Below are 22388 nucleotides of genomic sequence, written 5' to 3' on the forward strand. Positions count from 1 at the left end.
TACCAGCTCCGAGCTTGGCGTCCAGACACGAAACACATCCTTTCGTCTCTGCGTGGATCATTGCAAATATTTGCAGCCCACATTCCCGAGAAAACGAAACCGACGTCTCCTTGATCCATCAATTTGTGGAAGGAGGATAAAAGAAGCGTGCAGCTAGCAAGAACAAGCAGATCGTCCAGATGACAGGCAGGCAGGCACGTGGTAGGTCAGCCGCAGAACGATGGGAGAGGAAAGTCGAGACGAACATGGCCCGGGGGTTGCTTGTGCATCTGGCATGGAATCTACAAACCGACGTATTGGTTTCCCGATTTATCAACGGTCGCATTGTTTGACGGGAGCTAACGCCGATCATAATTTCCCGGAGGCGTCTGCAAAGGGCTAGCTTCGTCTCTGTCAGGTCGGACTTTGAGGCTTCTGTAATGGAATGCGAAACCGAGATGGCCATTTATCGTCAAGCACCAAACATAGAATACATGTGGCGTCATCGGTCCGGGGTTAGCTTGACATATTTCACTTGATACTATTTCAATGCAAGATGGGAATAGTGAGACTCAGCTATATTACACGACGATGAACAAGGTGAACAAGGGCCCGCTGTGTATTCTTGGTTGCTTCACCTCCCCGACCAAAATCAACGTGTACTCCCTGACTGACGCCCTGCTTGCCGCAATGGCCCGCCTCGTCAATGTAACCGTCACCGAGTGTCATTTAGACTACTCCACGTCAAAAGCGTCGCGTATCGTGATTTTGACATCTACCGTCGTAGTTACACCCCCCGGGAGCCAATGATACGTTATCACGTGGTTAAGGATGGGGCAACAAGCTACGAAGATCCTCTTTGCTTGCGGTATTCCGTGGCATATGGAGTAGAAAGGACGAAAAAAAAAAGAACTGAACCTTGGTGTGTTGTAGACGTACTATTTAGGCTTATAATAAGCCTAAATAACCCCGTCTTTTTCCAACACAAGCCCAGGTTTTATTGCCAGATTTCCCCCCACCTTTCTTCCCTCTCTTTCTGTTCCTCTAGGTTTTCGACTGTACTCTAGAAAAAACCTCGATTAGTCATAACCGGATTGTGCGCTTCGTTTTCAAAGGATCAAGAGCTTCCACCATTAGTTTGGCTAACTTGGGAAAGGTGGTGGACACGCGAAGAATCGGCATCGCATGAATGCTAGTGTTGCTAGCTATCCATACAGCAGTGGGCCGTATCGTAACAGGCCCACCAGCGCGGGCACGCCTGCGCTACTACTAATTCTGCTTGCAATTGGACTGCGGTTGCGGCTGCGTTGCTCCAATGACACTGGCAAACCCACACAACAATATCCAATAGCCCGACTGTTTAACTTATCCTTTACGCACTTCTGTTCACAGTCCCAAATGTGCCTGATATTGCTCTGATCGGACTATCCTGGATCTCATGTTTTCTGCCGTGCTGCACGGTTACTCCAGTGCCCTTGCTGCTCAGCAGTCGTATCGATTTGTGCATACATCATCATTCATTGGATGCTCCGCTCCTCTAACCAGGGCATTCCAGCGAACAGGGCCACTAGAGACTGTTCAAGTCTTAACTCTGAAACCTATAAACTATAGACCAACTTTTTTCTCTCAGAAAATTTGCCTCTATTTTTCTTCATAAATGACGCTATTGCAAAATGGAATGCGATCAGTCTTCTGCATTGATGATGGTTTTCATGATGATGGGAGGTTCGGCTTGTAATTCCCCGAAAGCCCCTAGTCCTACCCTCTGTGGCTGGCGACTGTGGCCGCATGCCCTTCTCCACCTCCGGTTCAAAGGTTTGGAATAATACCTGATGCAGTATTTGCTCTTATAAATAGAAGCTGTCACGAACTGATGAGTGGCGGGCTACGCGAGCATACTTGGTTAACAGAGGGTGTGTCACCTGCTGTCTTGCATTGTTTTTATGAGAAAGTCAAAAAGAAAATAAAAAAGGGGACTAAAAAAAACCACCTGCAACGTTTCGTTGATGGACGCTTCGGCTGCAGTGATTCAGGGATGCTGATGGGACTTTGGTTCTCAGCTACGCATTTTAGCTGCCCGACATCGTGGGGGAAACCTGACAATACGAGGAGGATTAGAATGCCCCACAAAGCGAAAGCTTCTTGGCAATAGCCGCCCGCAATCTGTGTTATGCGATTCTGTAACAGAGGGATACGTCTCTGGGGCACCCGCCGTGCCGTGCCGCATATCAAGGAAAACATTGCGACGTGTTTGTCGCGAGCATCCCCATTCACAGCTATTACGAGCACTATAACGTCTTGGCAGCTGGGATTAGATTGATTTGATAAGTCAGCTTGCTATAGCCCAAATCCGTCGCTGATATTTGGATACGAGCGAAGACTTAGAACAACAAGGAACAATGGCCTAATTGCTGACGTACGGCACAGCTCGTTACCGTGCCTCATGATTTCTTCTGAACTTAATGGAACGTCAAATCGGAACAAAAGTACTATGTAAGCCCGTATTCCATATTCCGTATCCACAGAAAGGCACTTGCCAACTTTTTTGCACACGCAGCTGCAAGAGCGAAAGAGCTTCTCTAAACGTCTCAGTATTTAAAACAAAACAAATCTCCTCCTTGATCTGTCCCTCCTCACATCTGCCACAGCTTAGCTAACAATTCAACGCAAGATTCGCCTGTTTGAATCCGATATATCAATATGCACTTCTCTACTCTTGTCTCGGCCTTCTTCGTGGCCGCTGCCTCGGCACAGAACACCTACCCGCCAATCAACCTAGGCACCTATGGGTTCCCGCACGGCAACATTTTTGTCGCTTGGAGCCCCTTCACTCCGACCACAACACAAGAGGTCGTCGATGTGTGCGACGCGAAAGGTGCTATCCAGGGAACAGCAACATGGTCCGCCATCCGCACCGCAAGCACCTACGTGCTCAAGCCCATCTGCCGCAACCCTTTCAACATTACCGACGACGCTACCAACACCACATACTTCAACCTTGAGCTGGCGTGTGTCGATGACAACATCGATATCGGGCTGCAGCCCCAAGTCACCGCTGTGGTTGACACGGCCACCAACAAGACGATCGAGACATGCGTCCCCGCGCCGATCGCCACCACGACGGGCTGCCATGGAACCACCTTCGAAAGCTTTAGTTGGCAGTTTGCCTGTTCGGCCTAGACAACATAGGCAGATGCATTTCGATAAGAATGATGGGACTTTGACTGAATAGGGAAATATTCCATCACTACTGTGGCATGTCTTTGTGGAAGATACAACACAAGGGGCAAGGCTACTTCTCGTACTGCAGGATCATCCCTAAATATAAACTTAGAAAGTCACGAGTGCAATAGAGACTAAACTTGAGCATGAATTAATTCATTGGTAACATAATTCTTCCAAATACGACTGCTTGCTGTTCGAACCATTGATACCTTGTTCCCGGAACATAAACCAAGTATATTTTTTGCGCGAAAATATCTGGCCAATCCCCCCTTCAAGGAGAATTTTCTCTACTCAACAGATTTCGTGTCATTGGCACGTTAAAACTTATAATACTGTCCTGATTTTCAATACAAGCAATCGTTGGTAGTGAGAACTAACTTTCCTGCTGTGGAACTCCGGGCAGACGGTACCATTAAACACTATGTCGGCCGTTTGCTGTCACTCTTAGTGGCTTGGCTTTTGCTACCTCAGCCCCAGGCTTACCGAATGAAGGGAAATAATGTTAGACTACGCAAACCAGGGGCGAGTACAAAGTACAGAGTTCATCGCCCTTATGAGATTCTGGCGACCACATGTAGTAGGTTTTGGACGCCCGACTACTGGAAGGCATTCGATAGGCTAGCACTGGAGCTTGTTTTGCTGTAATCTCAAAAAACGACGATCAGACTCTAGAAATTCATCATGAATGAGTTTAAACGCATGATTTTCTCCGCTAGATAGTATGAGTCGTAGATTTTGCTGATTTGCAACAATCTGGCTTTCATACCACCCGATTTTCCCAGGTGGCTGAGACCCATCTTCCAAGCGTCTAAAGCTTTCTGTGTTTCGCGCAACGGCGACATGACAAACCGAGATCATTAGGATAGAACATCACCCGCTAATTTGTGCCTTTAAGTAATTGGGTATTAGCAGAAACAGGAACTGACGGAGTACGGGACGAAACTTCAGCGATTGAAGTATTAATCAACTTGAAGTCGATTCAAGGCTTGACCAATACACGGTATATTCACATAGAGTCATTCATTCTGCCTTGCTTAGTCAACTCTAAACAACTTTAAGCTAATCACTGATTATTGATCGAGTTCCTCGTCTAAATGCACCCCCCAATGCCATAGGGGTTTGGTTTGACTCTGGCGCAATCTCCCATAGCCGCAAAAGGTATGGAGACTAGAACCAATAACGAAGACACCGTGACAGCTGTGGCCGAAGCAACGTGAAATTTGTAGCGAATTTCAAGGCGTTAAAAGATGAGCTATACAGTTTATCATGATGTGCAAGATCAAGCCTTCGGTCCAACGCTAGCCAAGTATGCCTGCCTCAAAATCCCTGGTGCACTAGACAACGAATAGCTAGAACATGTGTTATTTTTTATCAGAGAAATGAGCCCTGATATCATTCTCCACTACAGATATATCATGTTGAGCATACGCAGTGCGTCGTGTGCAGAGCCCATTCACAAGTTGACACATGGGCCTTTTTACATTGATTGATGAAAAGACTGCAACGCCTGAATTTCAGGATCGAAGTTGAGCTTGCTATTTCTGTCATTTTAGGAATTACTCTCGTCAAAGTGAAGTCATTTATTCCGCCGGATTGTGATAAAGTAACATGCCTCCGTGTGGCATGTCTGAAGGAGACGGGGACGCCTATGACCCAACGACAAAAGCCTAGCCAATCATTAGCCCGCGGGATACAATTTGGGGTTAGCGCCGGTCGCCGTTGGCACACTGCAGTGGTGTGCATCGTAATCATGCGTTGGGGTCAAAGATGACAAGTCTAGACCGCTTTGGGAAGCATATTGCGCCAATTGAGAATTAAAAGGCACCTTCAACTACACAGATTCGTACATGATAGGTCATACAAAAGACCATTTCAATGCATAAAGGATTTCTGGCGCCATCCATGTCGTATTGGACTTGAGGTAAGCCGAGCTATTGAATATGCCATGGTCAATTACGCCGATTATATAACACTTACGAATCGCCCTCGTCATTGGCAGTATCCCCTCTTTATCAGTGTCCGCGACACTCCATCAAGACTCACTCCTTGACTCTTCTTCAGAACCAACCAATACGACTTCTTCATAATGCCTACGAACCAAGCAGCCTGGCTCACCGCTAAAAAGGCCAAGCCTTTGGAGATCAAGCCAGCACCCTATACGCCTCCAGGGGAGAACGAGATCGTTATTCGAAATCGCGCCGTCGCCATCAACCCTGTCGACTGGTCCAAGCAAATTTGCGGCGACATAATGTTAGGCTGGGTCAAGTACCCATGCATTCTCGGCAACGATGTCGCTGGTGAAGTCGTTGAAGTTGGCTCTGGCGTCGGCGCCGAGCGATTCACTGTTGGTGACCGCGTCTTCGGCCATGCTGTTGGTTTAGACAAGCGCAGCAATAAGACGTCAGAGGGCGCATTTCAGGAATACGTTGTTCTGAGAACAAATCTTGCATCGCAAATTCCCGACTCGGTCACTTTCGAGGAAGCTTGTGTGATCCCTCTGGGTGCATCCACTGCTGCTTCCGGGCTGTTCATGAAGGACTACCTTAACCTCCAACTCCCAAAGGTCGACACTCAGCCGAATGGCGAAACTCTTTTGGTCTGGGGCGGTTCAACTAGTGTGGGCTGCAACGCAATCCAGCTTGCTATTGGAGCGGGATACGAAGTTATCGCTACATCATCACCAAGGAACTTCGAGTACCTAAAATCTCTCGGTGCCAAAGAGGTCTTCGACTATCGTAGTCCTACCGTCGTTCAAGACATCACCAAGGCGTTCCAGGACCGGAAAATAGCTGGCGCATTCGCCATTGGCTCGGGATCGATGATTCCTTGCGTCGACATTGTCGCCGCCGCCAAGGGGCGGAAGTTTGTTGCTCAAGCCAGTATTGCCGGGGCCAGTAAACCGCCCGCAAACCTCGCAGAGGTGCTCCCTGTAGGTTTGGCCATGTTATCTGAGAATGTTGTCGTAACATTCAAGAGCAAGCTGGGCGGCGTACGAAGAAAGTTTATCTGGGGAAGCGATCTCATGGCCAATGAAGTTGGCACTGCCGTCTATCAAGATTTCCTGCCTGAAGCACTGGCTCATGGCAAGTTTGTTCCGGCACCAAAGCCGAAAGTTGTCGGAAAGGGTCTAGAGACCATCCAAGAAGCTTTTGCAGTAGGTATCAACGGCGTTTCTGCAGAAAAGATTGTCGTGTCACTGTAAATACCAGTTCTAATCAGCACTCAATATACCATTATGATATTCAATATTGTTTCTGTCAAAATTCATCAAGTCGAAGAAACTACTTAGCTGTTGGATCGACAGAAAACAGGTATACACCAACCAAACTTCAGTAGCAGCAGAAGTTACTGGCAATGCTTGGACTATAGGAAATTCTCGTTCAGTGAACTGGTTACAATTTGCTGATGAGGTGCACTATTAGACATAGATAAATTGTCTCCTCGACTGAAAGTCTGAAAAGTATTTTCTCACATTAATTGCTTTTGTCCTTTTGAGACCCCCGTTGCGTGAAATAAATAATGTATTCGGCATCTAGGAGTGTGATGATTTGTCTGTACAATCACTTTGCGTCTCGCACTTTGTTTAATCAATCGGACTATTGTCTGTAAAGTATGAGAAACATTAAAGTCCGAGAATCCGAATACCGGGTCGCGTGCTCTCATGTTCTGCTTGACTTTATATTACTTTAATACCTTGATTTCAATGACAGATCAATTTGTTCTGGTAATGGGGCATGTCTTTTACTGATTTGTTATACAAAAATGGGGTTTCAGCGTTGCTTCAAGACGCCCTTGGCTACTTGGGCATTAGTCTCATGCCGAAAAATGTTAAGCCCTTAAGGTACTCCCATTGAATATTGCGCGTGCTCAGTTAATAACACACTGATGAAATGTGCTTGATAAGATTGGATATGAAAGCGAAGCGCAGACTCATGTGACATTTGAGTGCATTTCTCCACATAAACAGTCTAGCGTGTCATCTGTGGATTTCCAACTTCAGACACTGTGGCGTGCTATCGGTTCTTTAATTTCGATATGCTTCCATAACCTTGAGTCAAGTATTCATTAACCTGACCGAGTACGATGACAAAGAGCCAATAGACAGGCGGTGACGAAGTAATCCGGGAACATGGACGCTGCAGGGAAAAGCCCTGTTGAAACCTATTGAACAGATGAGCCCCATGTAGATCAGCAATAGATAAGACGAGTTCGCAATGTGCGTGACAATCGGCAAACCTTCACGACTCATGAGTGCACCTTCCCCAACAAGCTAAGTCAATCGAGGGGTAACGACCCGCTTAGTGCGATCTCGGTACTCGTCTACGGGGATTCAAGCTTTCCAAACGGGTGGTTCTACACGTCTTGGCAGAATCAACGGTATTTGCTAGAGCTTGTAATATTGGTGGCAGGGTAGTAATCGCTCGCCACTTCGTCCAATGAATGCCATTATAGCACACTTCTCAGATCCTATTTATCGGAGCGTTTAATCACTACTGATATCGATATGGAGATCGATGCATCCTCTACTTTCAACAACCGGGGTGGCCATGTCGTCCTACGCTGTCTCCTCCAGACCCTGACTCGCGATGCCGACAGAAGATAAACAGACGCGCCCATGCCCAGCTAAGCGCTATTTCAAAACTGGACGCAAGCCCTCGTTATTAAATAGTTTCCTTTGCGAGGATCAGTCCAAGAAATTTTGAGTTCATTATAGGAAGCATTGCGATACAGTCAAGATGGGACAACAAGGACGGCAAGTTGAGACAAAGATCAAATACTTTGATGATCCTGGAGTGCCTCTGGTACCTATGATTATTGGAGGGTAAGGAACAATCGTCGGGCAGATCGGCAATGAAAGCTAATCAACCAAAGTCCGGTGCCGGGGAAGCCTCAACCGAAAGTCGAAATTCCTACAACCATTACCGACGTCACCGGCAGGGAGGATGAGTTTACCCTCGATGTTCAGGGATTCCACTACGTCAAGCATGAGAGTCAGGTGACCAACTGGGACGATGACGAAGAGATCAAGCGTGTCAACTATCCAGAGATGGAGAAACTGTGCTGGAAGATTATGACCGAGACCGAAAACCTGTACGCAAATGCCCCCCTTCTTTGGCGCTTGTCGATCTATTCTCCAATTGTACTTTCAGAAGATTTAAGCTTATTGCTGACATGAATAGTCCCAAACCTTCGGAAGTGCATGTTATGACGCACATCATCCGCCGAGGTGCTAAAGATGGCGAAGGCCCTAAAGGCCCGGCACCGTTGTACGGTGTCCACGTAGACCAGTCATTTGCGGCCGCCGAGGGCGTTGCTCAGAGATGGCTAGGCGATCGTGCAGAAGAGCTTCTCAAGAAGCCGCGCTACCAAATCATTAATGCAAGTATTTCTTTCTTCTCCAAGGCCAATTTGAACTAATTAGAATGCTCAGATGTGGCGGCCAATTCGCCCAATTACCCGGGATCCTTTTGCAGTATCTGATGCCAGATCCATCCCAGACTCAGATTTGGTGTTTGTGCCCGTACGCTTCCCCGACCATGACACGGAGGCAGTTGAAGTACGGCCGCCTACCAACTCGCCTCACAAATGGTACTTCAAAGATCAGCAACAGCCAGACGACGTGCTATTTTTTAAGCAAGTGGACTCAAGCACAAAGCCCGGGGTCCCGAGAAGAGTTCCTCACTGTGCCTTTAAAGACACTGCGCTGCCCGAAGGGGCTGGAGAACCAAGAGCGAGCATCGAGGTTAGGGCATTTGTTTTCTACGATGAAGATTAGATATGTGTAACTGCATCCGTTGTTTATAAAAGTGAGCAATATTCATTCAAGCGATTTCAAGCTGGTTCCGGACCGATACAATGTTCATTGCAGTTAGAAGAAAGAAACTGAAAGCCTGCTTTGCCAAGAGAGAGTACATAACAATCAGTTATGGCCATTCTTAGAAGAATCGAGCGAGACTAAGTGCCCGGTGGCGATGATCTTAATTTAAACTGGGTATTTGCTTAACTGAGCATCTATTTGACATTGTGAGATGATGGGGAGCTTGTTTGAAAGTCTACCTATCAGACTGATTACCAGTTATACTTCATATATGTAACGTTACGGCTGTTACTGTATATATGACGAACAAATGTTAAGCACATCAGCTTTCAGACTTATTCTTAAACTGTGTAACCAACTAACATTGCAAATACTTCCCACATAAGCCCTCATCATTCATCCATTGTCACCATGACCAGTTTTCAAATATGATGCAGAGTCATCAAAGTTTTACGTCCGAATACATTCTACTGCAGTTGTCCTTAAACTTCTAGAGAATTCAGTTCCACGAGGAGGTTTGATAGCCAATGATAGCACAGGGTGTTTACTTACGTACAAATTTGCGTACAGAACAGGGAGTGCAGACATGTTCCAAATCTATCATCTTATTTCTATTGGAATACTGTTGGTATCACAGGATACCCGTACGGGTGGTAAATCCATTGGCGAGCACAACTGGCACTGTATTCTGGTGATGTATAGAAGAAAGAAAGGAAAGTTAGACAGCGGAAGCAGCAGTTGAAGATATCACCGTTGACAGCCTGGAGGTAGAATATCCAGGCCCGACTGCTGCTGCTTCCCATGGCCTGACCGCCTGGCCGTGTTCTGGCCGGGTAATCCAACAGATGACCTAGGGCAATAATAATAGTGAAATGGCCGGGCGTTATTAAATATCATCATCCCAAAGGATTGTGCATTTGACTCCCTGGTTCTCAACAAACTGTTGCAACTCTGCCCGAATCTCTTGCCTGTCCCAGTAAAAGGCCATGCAATTCCCCTCTGACATATCCAACACGAATTCTTGCAGCTTTGGGGTCGCAGTTTTCCAATCTCCATTAAAGAATGCTTTGAACAGCGTCATTACTGGTTCTCCCCCCCACAACGTAAAAAAGTTGTAGTCCCAGAACTCATCGGTAATAAGTAGGCGTTCAAGGTTTGGGGGTAGTAAGTCGGCAAGTGGTAGTGCATCTTGTGGTTTGATATTATCGCCGTAGAGAGCTACCAAGGAGGTCTCAAGGTCGGTCAAGGCGGTAAGAGTGCGAAGAGGGCCGATACTTCCAATAGACACACCGATCAATGATTGAACGTCAAGAGCTTCATCAGCGAAGACCTGAAACTTGAAGGTGAGATGCGAGAGTGTGCTCTTAACATGGTCCAGACCTTTTCGTAGCTCTGAAAGACTGAAATATCCATGACTTGACGGCATTTGGCAATCAAATGTTAGCTTTCTAAGCTGGGATGTGTGCTGCAAAATCGACTCCATTGCCGGACCGGACAATGTTGAGCTGTTGAGTCGTAGCATCGTCAAGCTCGTTGCATCTGGGGCGCTGGGCAACGGCCAAAATGACCCGACACCGTAATTGTAGGCTTGAACATTAGAATCCCACTTTGGGCTTCCACAGGTAGCATCCAAGGTGAGGCTTGCGACTTTTGGTAGATAGAGGCAAAGCAGGAGGATATCTTGGGGTAAAACCACCAATGATTCGTATCTCTCGGGGCTTTTCACGACAAAGTGCGTCAAATGATTGAATCTTGTCATTTGTTTTACATCCTCTGGAACCGACTGTGTGTGTTTGATCATTGCCGGAAACCACTGGTTATCGTGTAGGAGGAAATCAATGTCCATAGTAAGTCGTTGGAGTTCCGGGCAGTGGGCTAATATGAGTGCCATGATCGCACCCAAATCATTCTTCGCAACTATCGCCTCATTCCATTTTTCCGAATTTGGCAAACATAACTCATCAACTGCTCTCCTGACCAAAGCCACTTGACTGTCATCGTCCATGCGGAAATGACTAAGTGGCTTGGCGAATTCAAGACCCTGGTACCTGTATCGAGATGCCTCATAATTTGATGCGTTGAAAGTGAGAGTCTTGATCCATCCGGCACGGGAAGGATGTTCTAATATTGTCTGTAGAAGAGACGTTATGTTTGGTGATTGCTGCTCTGCTTCACGCTCCCACGACATCAAGACGTCGCGATAAACGAACGGAAGAATCGTAGAGTAGAGGCTGCGGCATGTTTTACTGAGGCTGAGAAGATCCCGACAAGAAAGCTCAGGAAAAATTGCATCTTTGAGTTCAGTCGGAATGTTCATCAAAGAAGCCATCTTGGCGCTATTCCATAAAAGAATTGTTAGAGCATGCTGCAAATTTCAATTCTCCCACTCACAGTACGCATGTAAGATACAGCAGAGACGATTGGAAAATGGGCAGAGATCTTTGAAGCTATGAATAAGACAAACATGGCTGAATGATCTGAAAGCTGTTTAGACAAGTTTTCTCCGCACTTTCAACTCGATTCCTAATCGGTCTTGGTTGGGGGTTCAGCCCTAATCGTATACTCCGCTGAATACGAGCATTAAAACGTAACAGTATTACTCCCTTAGTATCTTATGACCTGAATGCGCTACGAGTCTCGTTAAAGTGAATAATATGTTGATAACTTGACGGCCCACTGAGAACACCGGGAAATGGTTATGGTTGACTAAATGTCAAGTGGACAAACTGCATGAATATGTTGGATTTCTAAATTCATGCGCCATACCTTTTAATATTTCGTTCCCAGTACTTGAACACTGCATATGAAGGTCGGATATATTAAGTTAAATACAGCAGTACTGATGCCTACCTAATCCCTCTGCATACTTTATAAAAAGGTGCGAGTTGATTAGTCGCATATTTAATCAATATTCAGTGGCCAGCACAAAGCCCATCACAAGGGGAAAAGACATGTTTGCCCTAGTTTTAGATAGTCCATTTACAACAGGCACGTTAAACTGTTACCGCCGCCTCTTTGGCATTGAATTACCTTTAGTAAAGTACATTAAACTTGCCCTCACCCTTGCAATTGCCGATGAAGAGAGTGAAAACAATGGTCCAACTCTTTTCACTCCCGAGGCCTTTCTCTCCAAAAAGCGAGGTAAGATAATTGCTAGACTTACTGTACTTAAACTGACTTCATTAAAAGAGAATAGAGGGTGTTGAAAGTCCTAAAACATACTCTCGTTTTCTTTTGATCTTCCATGCTATGAGGAAACCAATAGATGATAGACAAAGCAGCTGCAGTATCGGGTAGACGTATACGTTGCGTCAAAGGTACATCCGTCTATGGTCAGAGGTTACATTCTAGCCTGGGGTCATTTTGGTACATATAGTACATATTTCAGTACATCTCCCCACTCTTGACAACTTGATGCTACACCCCCGACTTTCCATGCCAAGCCCACCTGCAAAGCTCCAGTCGCGTTCCACTCAAGTTCATTCAGACCAAATGGGAGACGAGTGCCTTCTCTGAATGCTGTGTATGCAACATAACTACTATTTACAGCGAGCAGCCTCTGTGTTGTTGTGACCGAGTCAGTGCTGCATTCGAATGCAGGGTTTCGAAGTTTGGGAAGTGTAAGATGAGAAATAAAGACTCCCTTTGCTCCTGTCACCAAATCCAATACGAAGTAAAGAGCCGGCATCGCTGTGCTGCGGCACAGCAAGAAACAGCGGATATCATATGCACACTATACTGCCCAAAAGATTGGGGAAGCGGCTGTTTTTCTCGACCGGATTCTGAACCCAAAGCCCCTGAATGACGTTGTCCTGCCATTGTGCAACTGCTCCGTGAGCCACCGGCACATACGGCATTACATGGAGCGGCAGTCGGCCGCTCGGGACCTCGGGACAGTCCATTTGTCCGCGCATATATTACAAGATTATCTGATCGTTGTTGTGAACGGTTCACTGTGCGCCCGCTGCATGTTAACTTCTTGTCAGTGCTTTCTTTTTTTCTCCTCACACCCTCGCCTTGGTTGCAGTGGTGGCAGTAGTGACAGGCCCAGGCCCAATCAAGCATGAACACGGGCCCATTTGCTCTGAAAACCCCCAGAACTCTGTGTGTCACTGATTATATAACCTCGGAGCCGAACTACCTGTTTGGACGGAGATGATGCGTCATAAACCTTGGCTGCATGGATGAGCGGGAAGATATCCTTGCACACCCTCTGCCGTAAAATCTCGACATTCTGAGAGGTTCAAGATAGGAGAACTCGTGCATTACCATGTCGCATTTCCAACTACCCCTTGAAGTCTTGGACGAGTAAGGTTGCTTCTAAACTAGTGACCGGTCGATCACATCGCGGGGGCGGCAGCCATGACGCGTGCCGCCGCTAGTTCCGTTTTAAGTTCCCGAGTCAGGCATCAATACTTCCGGAACTGAGGCAGATTCAATATGGAGCGTCTGGGGCATGCTGCAAGACGGTGTCTGGAAGGGCACCGAGTACGACGATACGGACAGGCTAATGCTTCTTGCAGACCGACGTACAGTTTGCCAATGAGCGGTAAGTGGATAGTAATGAGTGGCACTGTAGTTTCCATGGCTCTTGAGTGCCATGCTGCTGTATGCCTCGTCATCATAAATGAGGCCAATCATATTTGCCATTGCGTCCATAGAACCCACTTCCACCTCCCTCTTATAAGTCGATAGAAGCCCATCTCCAAGTTTCTTTGATCCTTCACAGAATCCAGGAAGCTATCTGGCTGGTCCTGCGTCGAACTCAGCTCTTATTATCTTCCACGCCGAAATCTGTGCGTCAAGAAAAGCAACATGGCGATGGAGATCCAAATGGGGAGCTCGAAACTCTCCCCATTCATTCTGTGGCCCATTCTAACATTTTTGTTGGTAAGAGCGTCCCCTCCAATCTGAATAATATTTTCAGACTTTCGTGCATACCAAACCAAAGAACAGCAATTAACCTATGCTCAGATTTTCATCGGCTCCCTCCTTACAATTCTTTACAATCTAACCCTGCACCCACTACGGAAATACCCAGGTCCCAAACTCTGGGCCGCAACCCGTATCCCCTACGCGATGATGATAATTCGTGGCAACCCCCATAAGAAAATCCTCGAGCTCCACCAAATCTACAACGCAGAAATCATCCGTGTCTCTCCAAATGAGCTCTCCTTCCAACACCGAGATGCCATGAAAGAAATCATGGGCCATCGGAAGGGCAATATCGAAGAAAACGCCAAAGACCCAGACTTTATCGATGCAAATCACCAGGACATTATTTCGGCTGACCGGGCGACCCACACGCGTTACCGGCGGATCCTGTCAAATGGCTTTTCGACAAAGAGCATGCTTGACCAGCAGCCGATAATCAAGGGTTATATTGACCTACTTATTGAGCGGCTTCATGCTATTTCGAGCAAGGGGCCTATAGATATGGTGTCATGGTATAACTATACTACCTTCGATGTTATCGGCGATCTCGCTTTCGGAGAGTCCTTTGGCTGCCTTGACAACTCTGATTACCACCCCTGGGTTAAGCTCATCTTTGAAAATATAAAGATGATTTGTCTGTTGAATCTGGCCAGAAGCTTCAAGGTTCTTGGACCTTTACTGAAAGTCTTGGTACCGAAGGAGTTGATGGAGAAGGGGAGGTCGCATCGGCAGCTTACCAGAGAAAAGGTTGATAAGAGGATGTCGCTTGGCACATCACGTCCTGACTTTGCTGAGGCTATGATTACGAAGGGAAGCGAGGTATGAAGAATCCCCTCTATGACGTTCACAAACCCTAATATTTTTCATTAATACTAACATTACTTCGTAGCCCCTTAGCCGACCAGAAATGTACCAGAACGCCAACGTTCTTATCGTTGCCGGGTCTGAGACAACAGCTACAGTCCTTTCTGGATGTACCTACCTCCTGACCACTAACCCAGATAAGCTGGCTAAACTCGTCAAAGAAGTCAAGGACCACTTCTCGAACGAGGACGAGATTGACCTCCTGAGCACTTCAAAACTTCCGTATCTGCATGCCGTTCTAGAAGAGAGTATGAGACGGTACCCGCCTGTTCCTGTTGCTCTACCGCGAATTACACCCTCGGGAGGACAAGAAATACTTGGGAAATGGATTCCCGGAAACGTATGTAAACTTTCTAACCGTATTTCCCATCTTCCTGTGCGTAGGTTTTGCACTCCGTTACTAACGCAGATGGCGTAGACAACATTGGGCGTCGCTCACTGGGCCCTCTATCACAATGAAAAGATGTTTTCTAAGCCCTTTGAATTCCACCCGGAGCGCTGGCTCGGCGATCCAGACTTCAAGGATGATCAACTAGATGCACTTAAGCCGTTCCATATCGGTCCGCGCAACTGCCTAGGCATGAACCTCGCCTACTCCGAGATGAGACTTATCCTAGCCAGAATCATATGGAACTTTGATCTACAGCTAGCTTCCCAGAGCCAGAACTGGCTCGAACAGGAAATCTTTACGCTGTGGAGCAAGCCTGCGTTGATGGTCCATTTGACGCCTAGGAAGTCAGACTAGATTATCTAGCCTACAGAGCGAAGTTGGTCAGCATTTGCCAAATGCAAAAATGGTTAAGGAGGCTGAAGATCTCCACTCCACAGAAAAAGGCCGTCATTAGATTGTTTTGGGATAAATTGTATCTGAGGAACAACAAATTTAAAACTGTTCAAATACCTTGATATGAATCGTCACGTCCATCTGCCGCCAATGAAGATTTTGTAAAGGCCGACGCGGCCCCTGGCAGTAAGGTTCTACTCAAAAATCACCAGTAGTCAATACACAAATACACAGTATTCAAGTGCGAGCCTCCAACAAAATCTTTTACCTGATAAATCTTAGGCATCACGCACGATGCTTTGTCGGAAATTGGACAATGTCCAAAGTCTATTGCCTCAAAACAAAACTCGACATCGGGAAGCCACACAGTCGAGGGCACACAAACATTCGGTTTGCTAGGATCAGAATTATGTCCATCACTAGATTTTGAGATATGATTGTTCAAATGTGGCTTCAAGACTCTCATTTTCATGAACAGATAGACGTGTCTATGAGTGGAGATACATTACACTTGCTCTGTCTTATGAAGCAAGACCTCGGTGGGTATTCTAGTTAAGGGATGAGTAGGAGATAGATATGAGATGGGGTATGAGTTTCGTGGTTCCCTGTGCCAATGCCAAATGCCCTCTATAAAACCGCCGAATGCAATTAAACCAAAGCCCGCTACAACCATGCCATGCCGTTAGAAGGCAGCAAACAACTTCCAACCAGTCCGGTGGATCCTTGCCGCGAGTATAAACGTCGTCCCCGCAATGCAAAACACGCCCGAGAACACCTTGATACCGACCCAACCCCCGGTGCCGGCAAGAATGGCGCCGTTGATGGGGTTCGTCGTCAGGCCACCAATAGAATTCGTGAAAAACGTGATTCCGGTCCGGAACCCAATCTCCTGGAATGGCGAGATCTGCGCCACGAGCGGCGCGATCAGCGAAACATACGCGCCGGAGCAGAATCCGAAGAGCACAGCAAAGGCAATGAGCGTGCCGTCCGAGTTGGCGGGGATCCACAGGGCCAACATCCATACCGCGGTCAGGTAGCAGACCACGACGAAGATGTTGTATCTCCCGATCTTGTCGCCCAGAATGCCCGACGCGATGCGTCCGAACAGGCTGCCCGCGTTGAGAATGGCGACGAGGTATTGCGCGAGGTTGGGGTCCATCCCGGCTTCGAGGGCTTGTACCTGGATGTAGTTGATGGGCACGAAGATGCCGTAGGTGAACAGGAAAAACCCAATAAGGACGCACACGAACTCGAATTCCTTGAAAGGGCGGAGGAGCTGCTCCCTCGTCACCTTTTGCGGCCGCGGCGGATGGTTTGCCTTGATGGTGAGATTTGCTATGACGAGCAGGCCCAAGATCATGAAGGCGCAGATGCGCATTGCCCAGCCGTACCCGACCGACTTGATCAACCGCGTGACCATGATTGGGAAAATGATGCCTCCAATACTGGACCCGGTAGAGAGCAATCCGAAGGCGGCGCCGCGCTTGAGGTTGAACCAGCCATGGATAGTGTTAAGGGAGGGTTGAAGGATCGCCGAGACGCCAATGGCGGAGCAGACGCCCTGCGCGAGGAGAATCTGCCAGTACTTTGTCGAAAGGGACGTCATCATCAACCCGAAGACGTGGAGAAAGGAGCCGACTAGGAGTAGGTAGCGGGGCCCATAATGGTCGTAGATCTGGCCGACGACAGGGCCCTGATGGCATGTTAGTACGACTGCAGATTGGAAGAAAGAATCCGTTGCTTACCAATGCCATCATGAAGAAAATCTGGAGTGAAGGGATCCATGAGATGGTGCTTGGTGAGTAGTTGCTGAGAAGGTCGTTCTGGTAGTACTCCTGGAAGGCGCCGACACCTATGACAACCTGGTTAGTCCCGGTGGCATCACTTAAGCTTCAGCCGCAAGGTTACATGAGGTACGACATACTGTTAACCCAGCCGAAGCTGCAAAAGGATGTACACCACGCGCCAAGAACCACCAGCCAAGCCACAATTCCACCGTCCGGCGCATCACTACCTGGGAACGACGGTCGTGGGACGCCCGCGCCGGCAGCGCCCTTCTCCGGATCGGACTGCTGAGTTGTGGATGGGTGGTCAGAAGCGTAGTTTGTCGTCCCGTCTTCGCCGGCGGCGAAGTCATCTGCTTTGGCATCTGCTGTTCGCAACTGCGGGTCTGTGATAGTCATCTGGGAGTCCGTCGGGGACGAGGGGTGTTCTTGTTTCGACATTCTTGGCGAGTGATAGGTTCACCTGTATTGCAGATTGCGAAAAAATAAGTGATGTTGAGAGAAGAGTTTAAAAAGGGGTTATTGAAGACATGGAAGTGATGATTGTGAATGCCATATGGACGAGATTGGCACAGCTAATTCCATTCGAACCAGGGTGCAAACGAAATAAGTACCCCAGACTCTGGTCCAAGAAAATATTGCAAGTCGAAAACATGTCAGCGTCCCGGCACCTGTGTGCGGCCGCGCCGTGGATCGTCACGTCAAAGTGGCACCCCCGTCCCAAATGCATGCCCAGCTTTCTGCAGGACATAAGCGGCATCGATTTCCGATACGGCCGACAGGGCCAGGCTTCACGCACTCGGACACAAAAAGTTCCAGAGGGCGTGTGTTCTGGGCCATTGCTCCAGCCATATGGCGCGATATTGCGCGGGTTGTTTGGGAAGGAAGCTTACCCTTGTTGTTTGATGTGGATCCGTTCGGCGGGCGGAGCATGAACAAGCGCCGAGGCCGTGGCCAGGCGCCGAAGTGCTTCACCATAGTGGCCACCACCATCCTATTCCCTCCGCCAACATTGGCTGGCCTTATGGGTCTAAACGGATTTAAGATCCACGCCGGTGGGATCTCTGTTTGAAAGCTTGTTAATCTTTATTATTCAATATTAGCCCCGTCTAGGCGCGCTACGAAAACGCTATTGGTTCGGTGCCGTCGTCCGACGGCTCTCCCCTGACGCTCCCAGGATCAACCACCTATGGCAGCGTCACCGCGTGCACATGACAGGTCAACGAGCTAATCACCGCATCCAGTCATTACTTCCGAACGTCTCACGACCACACCAGATGTCAAGACATCAAAGCGTTAGAATCACTGCCTGACTCTGGCGAAGTGCTTGCTGTTGTCGATCCACTCATCGGGCCGGGGGGTTTGATGTGGGAGGAAGCAGACATTTCCGGACATAACAGGACCCATAAGATCTGCAGGGCCGAGGCCGGTGTAGGCTTTTCGGTCCTTTATACTCCGCCGACTTCTACTCCCACTCATTCCACACAGAAGCGCCAAACTCATCTTCTTCATTTCTGTCAGCCTTAGACCAACCCTAGATTTCAAACCAACAATAGACTTACCATATTTTGCCCCTGCAATACTGCGCACCATTCTTCATCCCACCGGTTCGCACCTGCATGGGGACATCATGCATCATGTGAAGCCCCAGTCCGCATCCATTCTCACTTACTCGGTAAATGCTGGGTTTCATTCGGGGATAACATAAATGCCGGCCTGTCCAAGTCACACCATTTCGGCCGCATCGACAGGCTTTACAGCATGCGGAGACTTCTGATCGTGTACCATCGGGTCTTCGACATAGTCAAACGGCTCGTCATTCTTTAGAGGCCAATCCCGCATCGTCGGGGCATCCGGCACATCCTTGACCGGCTGCCGCCCGAAGGTCTTGCACCGAGCGGACTTGGGCACCGGCGGCAGGCTCTGCAGCGCCGCAGCCCTATCGAAGACCGTCGGGGACTGGGGCTCGTCGGGCTTATAGAATCGCTTGGCGATGTTGGGCGCCACGTGCTTCATGAACGCCTTGAGAAAGGGGAGACAGGTGCAGATAATGCCGACGTTGGCTTCCACCACGCTGTTCGCCGGAGGTCAGAGGACTGCAAGGGCCTGGGTGACGAGGATGAGAGATTGCTTACCACCACATGATGCTGATGGAGGCCGTCCAGGTAAAGTCCGTATTGTTGAACCCGAGAGGAATCATAACCATGCGCACGATGCTGGGTCCAACAACGCTGGATCAGGCACACTCGTCAGCAACGATCCATAACCATAAGCCGGACTCCGAAAAAGGAACCGGGAGGGGCCAACTCACAATCCGCCAGCCATGAGAAACACCATCATCTCAATTTTCTTGATTAGCCTCAGACACAAGGGCCAAAGAATCCATATCGGAAGCAGCAGAATAGCCAGGTCGGTGGCGACGTTGCAGACGGACAGCATCAGCCACCATGCCGACCTGTCCACGCATGTCCCCGGCACATCATTGTCCCAGATCTTCGCCATTGGCGTGCAGAGGTACGCCCAGCCGAGGGCGCCGGCCGCCGAGTATCCCACGGTCGCGAACATGACCAGGTACACCGCGGCCCTGACCGTGGCCTTGAGCGGGAAGCGCAGGTAAAAGACGAGGATGGAGGCCTTGGTGAAGAGAATCGAGAGGCTGTACGCGGCCAGGTCGGTCATGCTCAGCTTGTGGAAGGCAATGTTGTCCGCTCGGCTGATGTCCCAGACGTGATGGCCGGCGCCGTTGCGCGTCTCGTATACCTGGATGATCGAGTACGCCGTGGCAAATATGAGGCCGATGAATAAGAGGTCATCGTCGAGTTGACGGCGGCGGATCACGACCTTGACGGTGTATAGGCGGATGCCGCAGAAGATGATCGCCAGGAGGTTCAGCAAGATGGCGACGACGAGGACTCGGGTTACCAGAGAATCAGCGGGGTTATCGAAGTTGGACACCACCCCGGGCGGGGCCGGTGAGGCGGCCACGAGCTCGTCTTCGCTTATTGTTTGCATTTCATGATGAGGTCACAGTAGACGACAGGTTTTGCCTGGAGCCTTGCGCATGTGGAAGGACGCACAGATGTGGAAGGGGGGAAGGTTCGCGTCTGGGCTATTTAGCAACACCAAATCGCACTTGCGTAACGTCTTCCCAGCGTTGTCGTCACGGGGTCCTCACAGGGTCCGAAACATTGATGGTTGGTGCCGGCAGACACTGACCAGTTCGGTGTGCTGGCCGAGTCACGTTTGGCTATCGGCAAAATGCTACAAATCGGCGCTTCAGTTTGGAATCTTATTCCATATCCAGTGCCATGACGGGGCACGGCATTCAAGCTTTGCATCTGTGGAGGGAGAGCCCTCTCGGAAGCTGGCAAGCGAAGTCGCTGATGCCTTGGCGCGTTCCTTGGCCTAGCAGCGTTCTGGCTTTTGACCCTGAAGATCTTCCGCTTCGCCAAGCGGTTAAGGTTCTTTCTTGGTCCAGAGAAGCATAACGGTATTGTCCCGATGGATTCTTATTGGACGTCAACGCGGGGAGATGAACGCCGCAGCGACAATTGGTGCAGCGGACGGTGCTTGTTTCCGAAGCATAAAGCATAAACCCAGCCCGCAAAAGCAGGCACGGCAGTCAATTAACGCGCTAGCTTTCAAAGTTTGTCGCGAGGGGCAGCATTGTGATAGGTCGGGTAGGCCCAGTCGGCTCGGCATCATCCATTGGGGCTGCTCAGCAACGGCCACGGAAACTCGATAGACTCCAAACACCGAGTCGGGTCGATTCAGGACTGACAGGGGTTGATACAGAAACATCGGAAACGAACTGGCCGATCATGTCTTTGGGTGGTGGCAAAGCGAATCTTGCCTGTGGGATATGTGTGAAATGGCCATAGTGACACAGTTGCTCAAGGCTTCATCCCGGACCTGACGCACGTAGGTTCGAAAAGTTTAACGTAACTTCGGTCGGAAGCGTAAGGCTAGTCAGTTTTGCCAATCCTCCCCCAATGGCGAGCCCCTTGCTCGGCCTGTCGATCCTCAAAGAATAGTTCGGTGTGAATGAAGTGGTTGCGTTGTGGTTGAATCGCTGCCATGCCGGTAGCCTATTGGCGGTCTCAAATCTTGGGTCAGACGCCGCAAGTCATGATCATCAGGCCGTCCCAAGATAACCACACAGCAACCACATTCGATGAATTCAGCGTTTGGTACGGAACTTGAAACTTTGATAATACACCCTATGAACGACGGATATTTTCAAGACTCCGAAGAATCGCCGCGGCACGCTCTGAGAAAGACTGTGTTCTTGCACAGATAAGGCCCTCTATTGACGGGCAGTCGGATAAACCATGCAGCGGATGACGTCTGAAGACCGGGGTGATCCTACCGCCATCTGACGATCTTGGACCAAGCTTCAAGAAATCCCACAGGCTGTGAGGGGCAACGGTCTCAGTCGAACGCTACGCCACGTGAGGCTCGGGCTTTGGCTTGTCGTGAACATCGGCATCAACTGATTTCTGTCTCTTGGTTTTTGCAAACCATCTCAATCTTCTCGTCCGGGTGCAGATCTCATTTTGCAAAACATGCCAACATGCCACCATGCCGTCACAGCCTGCCCTCTGGAGGACTTGCGCATATCCTGCGTCTGTGCATATCTAATCAGATGATCTCATCTTTTCAGCGGGGGTGCAGCTCTAGAAGCACCAGCCAGAGTGTAAAGACGCTCCGCAGAGGTTCCTCCGTTCCGTACTTATCGCCGTGAGCCGGGTCTAGCCCAAGCTGCCGGACCGCCGGCGGCTTTTCATTCGTGGGGGCGGGCCACACCCGCATTTGGGTTTGGGTGCTAAGATGCACGGTGCCCCGTTCCTGCAGGAGAAAAGAGAAGGTCGCGATAGGGTTACACTGGGCATGGAGCCGTACTAGGCCCAAATGTGAAGCTGGATATCGATGAGGCGATCTCGACACGAGAAAAGGGCATGGCGGAGCCGAAGTCGGCTTCGTGTTCGAGGGGGGGATG

The 22388-nt window shown here is 49.1% G+C and overlaps 6 protein-coding genes across 6 annotated transcripts; 4 read left to right on the plus strand and 2 right to left on the minus strand.

Moving 5' to 3' along the window:
• Window positions 1-2679: 2679 nt before the first annotated feature.
• Window positions 2680-3159, plus strand: EsH8_X_000594 (uncharacterized protein; the record flags this gene model as incomplete). The annotated part of the gene is made up of 1 exon (XM_083274682.1): window positions 2680-3159. One exon carries the CDS (start codon window positions 2680-2682, stop codon window positions 3157-3159), a length of 480 nt encoding a protein of 159 aa, XP_083120074.1.
• A 2131-nt stretch (window positions 3160-5290) lies between these two features.
• EsH8_X_000595 (zinc-binding alcohol dehydrogenase family protein) lies at window positions 5291-6406 on the plus strand (the record flags this gene model as incomplete). The annotated part of the gene is made up of 1 exon (XM_083274683.1): window positions 5291-6406. One exon carries the CDS (start codon window positions 5291-5293, stop codon window positions 6404-6406), a length of 1116 nt encoding a protein of 371 aa, XP_083120075.1.
• A 1534-nt stretch (window positions 6407-7940) lies between these two features.
• Window positions 7941-8622, plus strand: EsH8_X_000596 (uncharacterized protein; the record flags this gene model as incomplete). The annotated part of the gene is made up of 3 exons (XM_083274684.1): window positions 7941-8026; window positions 8077-8295; window positions 8385-8622. 3 exons carry the CDS (start codon window positions 7941-7943, stop codon window positions 8620-8622), a joined length of 543 nt encoding a protein of 180 aa, XP_083120076.1.
• Window positions 8623-14101: 5479 nt separating this feature from the next.
• EsH8_X_000597 (cytochrome P450) lies at window positions 14102-15566 on the plus strand (the record flags this gene model as incomplete). Its single annotated transcript, XM_083274685.1, has 3 exons — window positions 14102-14776; window positions 14847-15161; window positions 15240-15566. 3 exons carry the CDS (start codon window positions 14102-14104, stop codon window positions 15564-15566), a joined length of 1317 nt encoding a protein of 438 aa, XP_083120077.1.
• Window positions 15567-16287: 721 nt separating this feature from the next.
• Window positions 16288-17830, minus strand: EsH8_X_000598 (major facilitator superfamily domain-containing protein; the record flags this gene model as incomplete). The annotated part of the gene is made up of 3 exons (XM_083274686.1): window positions 16288-17298; window positions 17351-17457; window positions 17530-17830. 3 exons carry the CDS (start codon window positions 17828-17830, stop codon window positions 16288-16290), a joined length of 1419 nt encoding a protein of 472 aa, XP_083120078.1.
• A 1284-nt stretch (window positions 17831-19114) lies between these two features.
• On the minus strand, window positions 19115-20401 carry EsH8_X_000599 (uncharacterized protein; the record flags this gene model as incomplete). The annotated part of the gene is made up of 3 exons (XM_083274687.1): window positions 19115-19463; window positions 19525-19620; window positions 19701-20401. The coding sequence occupies 3 exons, from the start codon at window positions 20399-20401 to the stop codon at window positions 19115-19117; spliced, it is 1146 nt and encodes a 381-aa protein (XP_083120079.1).
• Between the last annotated feature and the right edge of the window lie 1987 nt (window positions 20402-22388).

The sequence above is a fragment of the Colletotrichum jinshuiense genome, chromosome 10, assembly GCF_051148585.1.
Source record: "Colletotrichum jinshuiense chromosome 10, complete sequence".
NCBI classification, from domain to species: domain Eukaryota; kingdom Fungi; phylum Ascomycota; class Sordariomycetes; order Glomerellales; family Glomerellaceae; genus Colletotrichum; species Colletotrichum jinshuiense.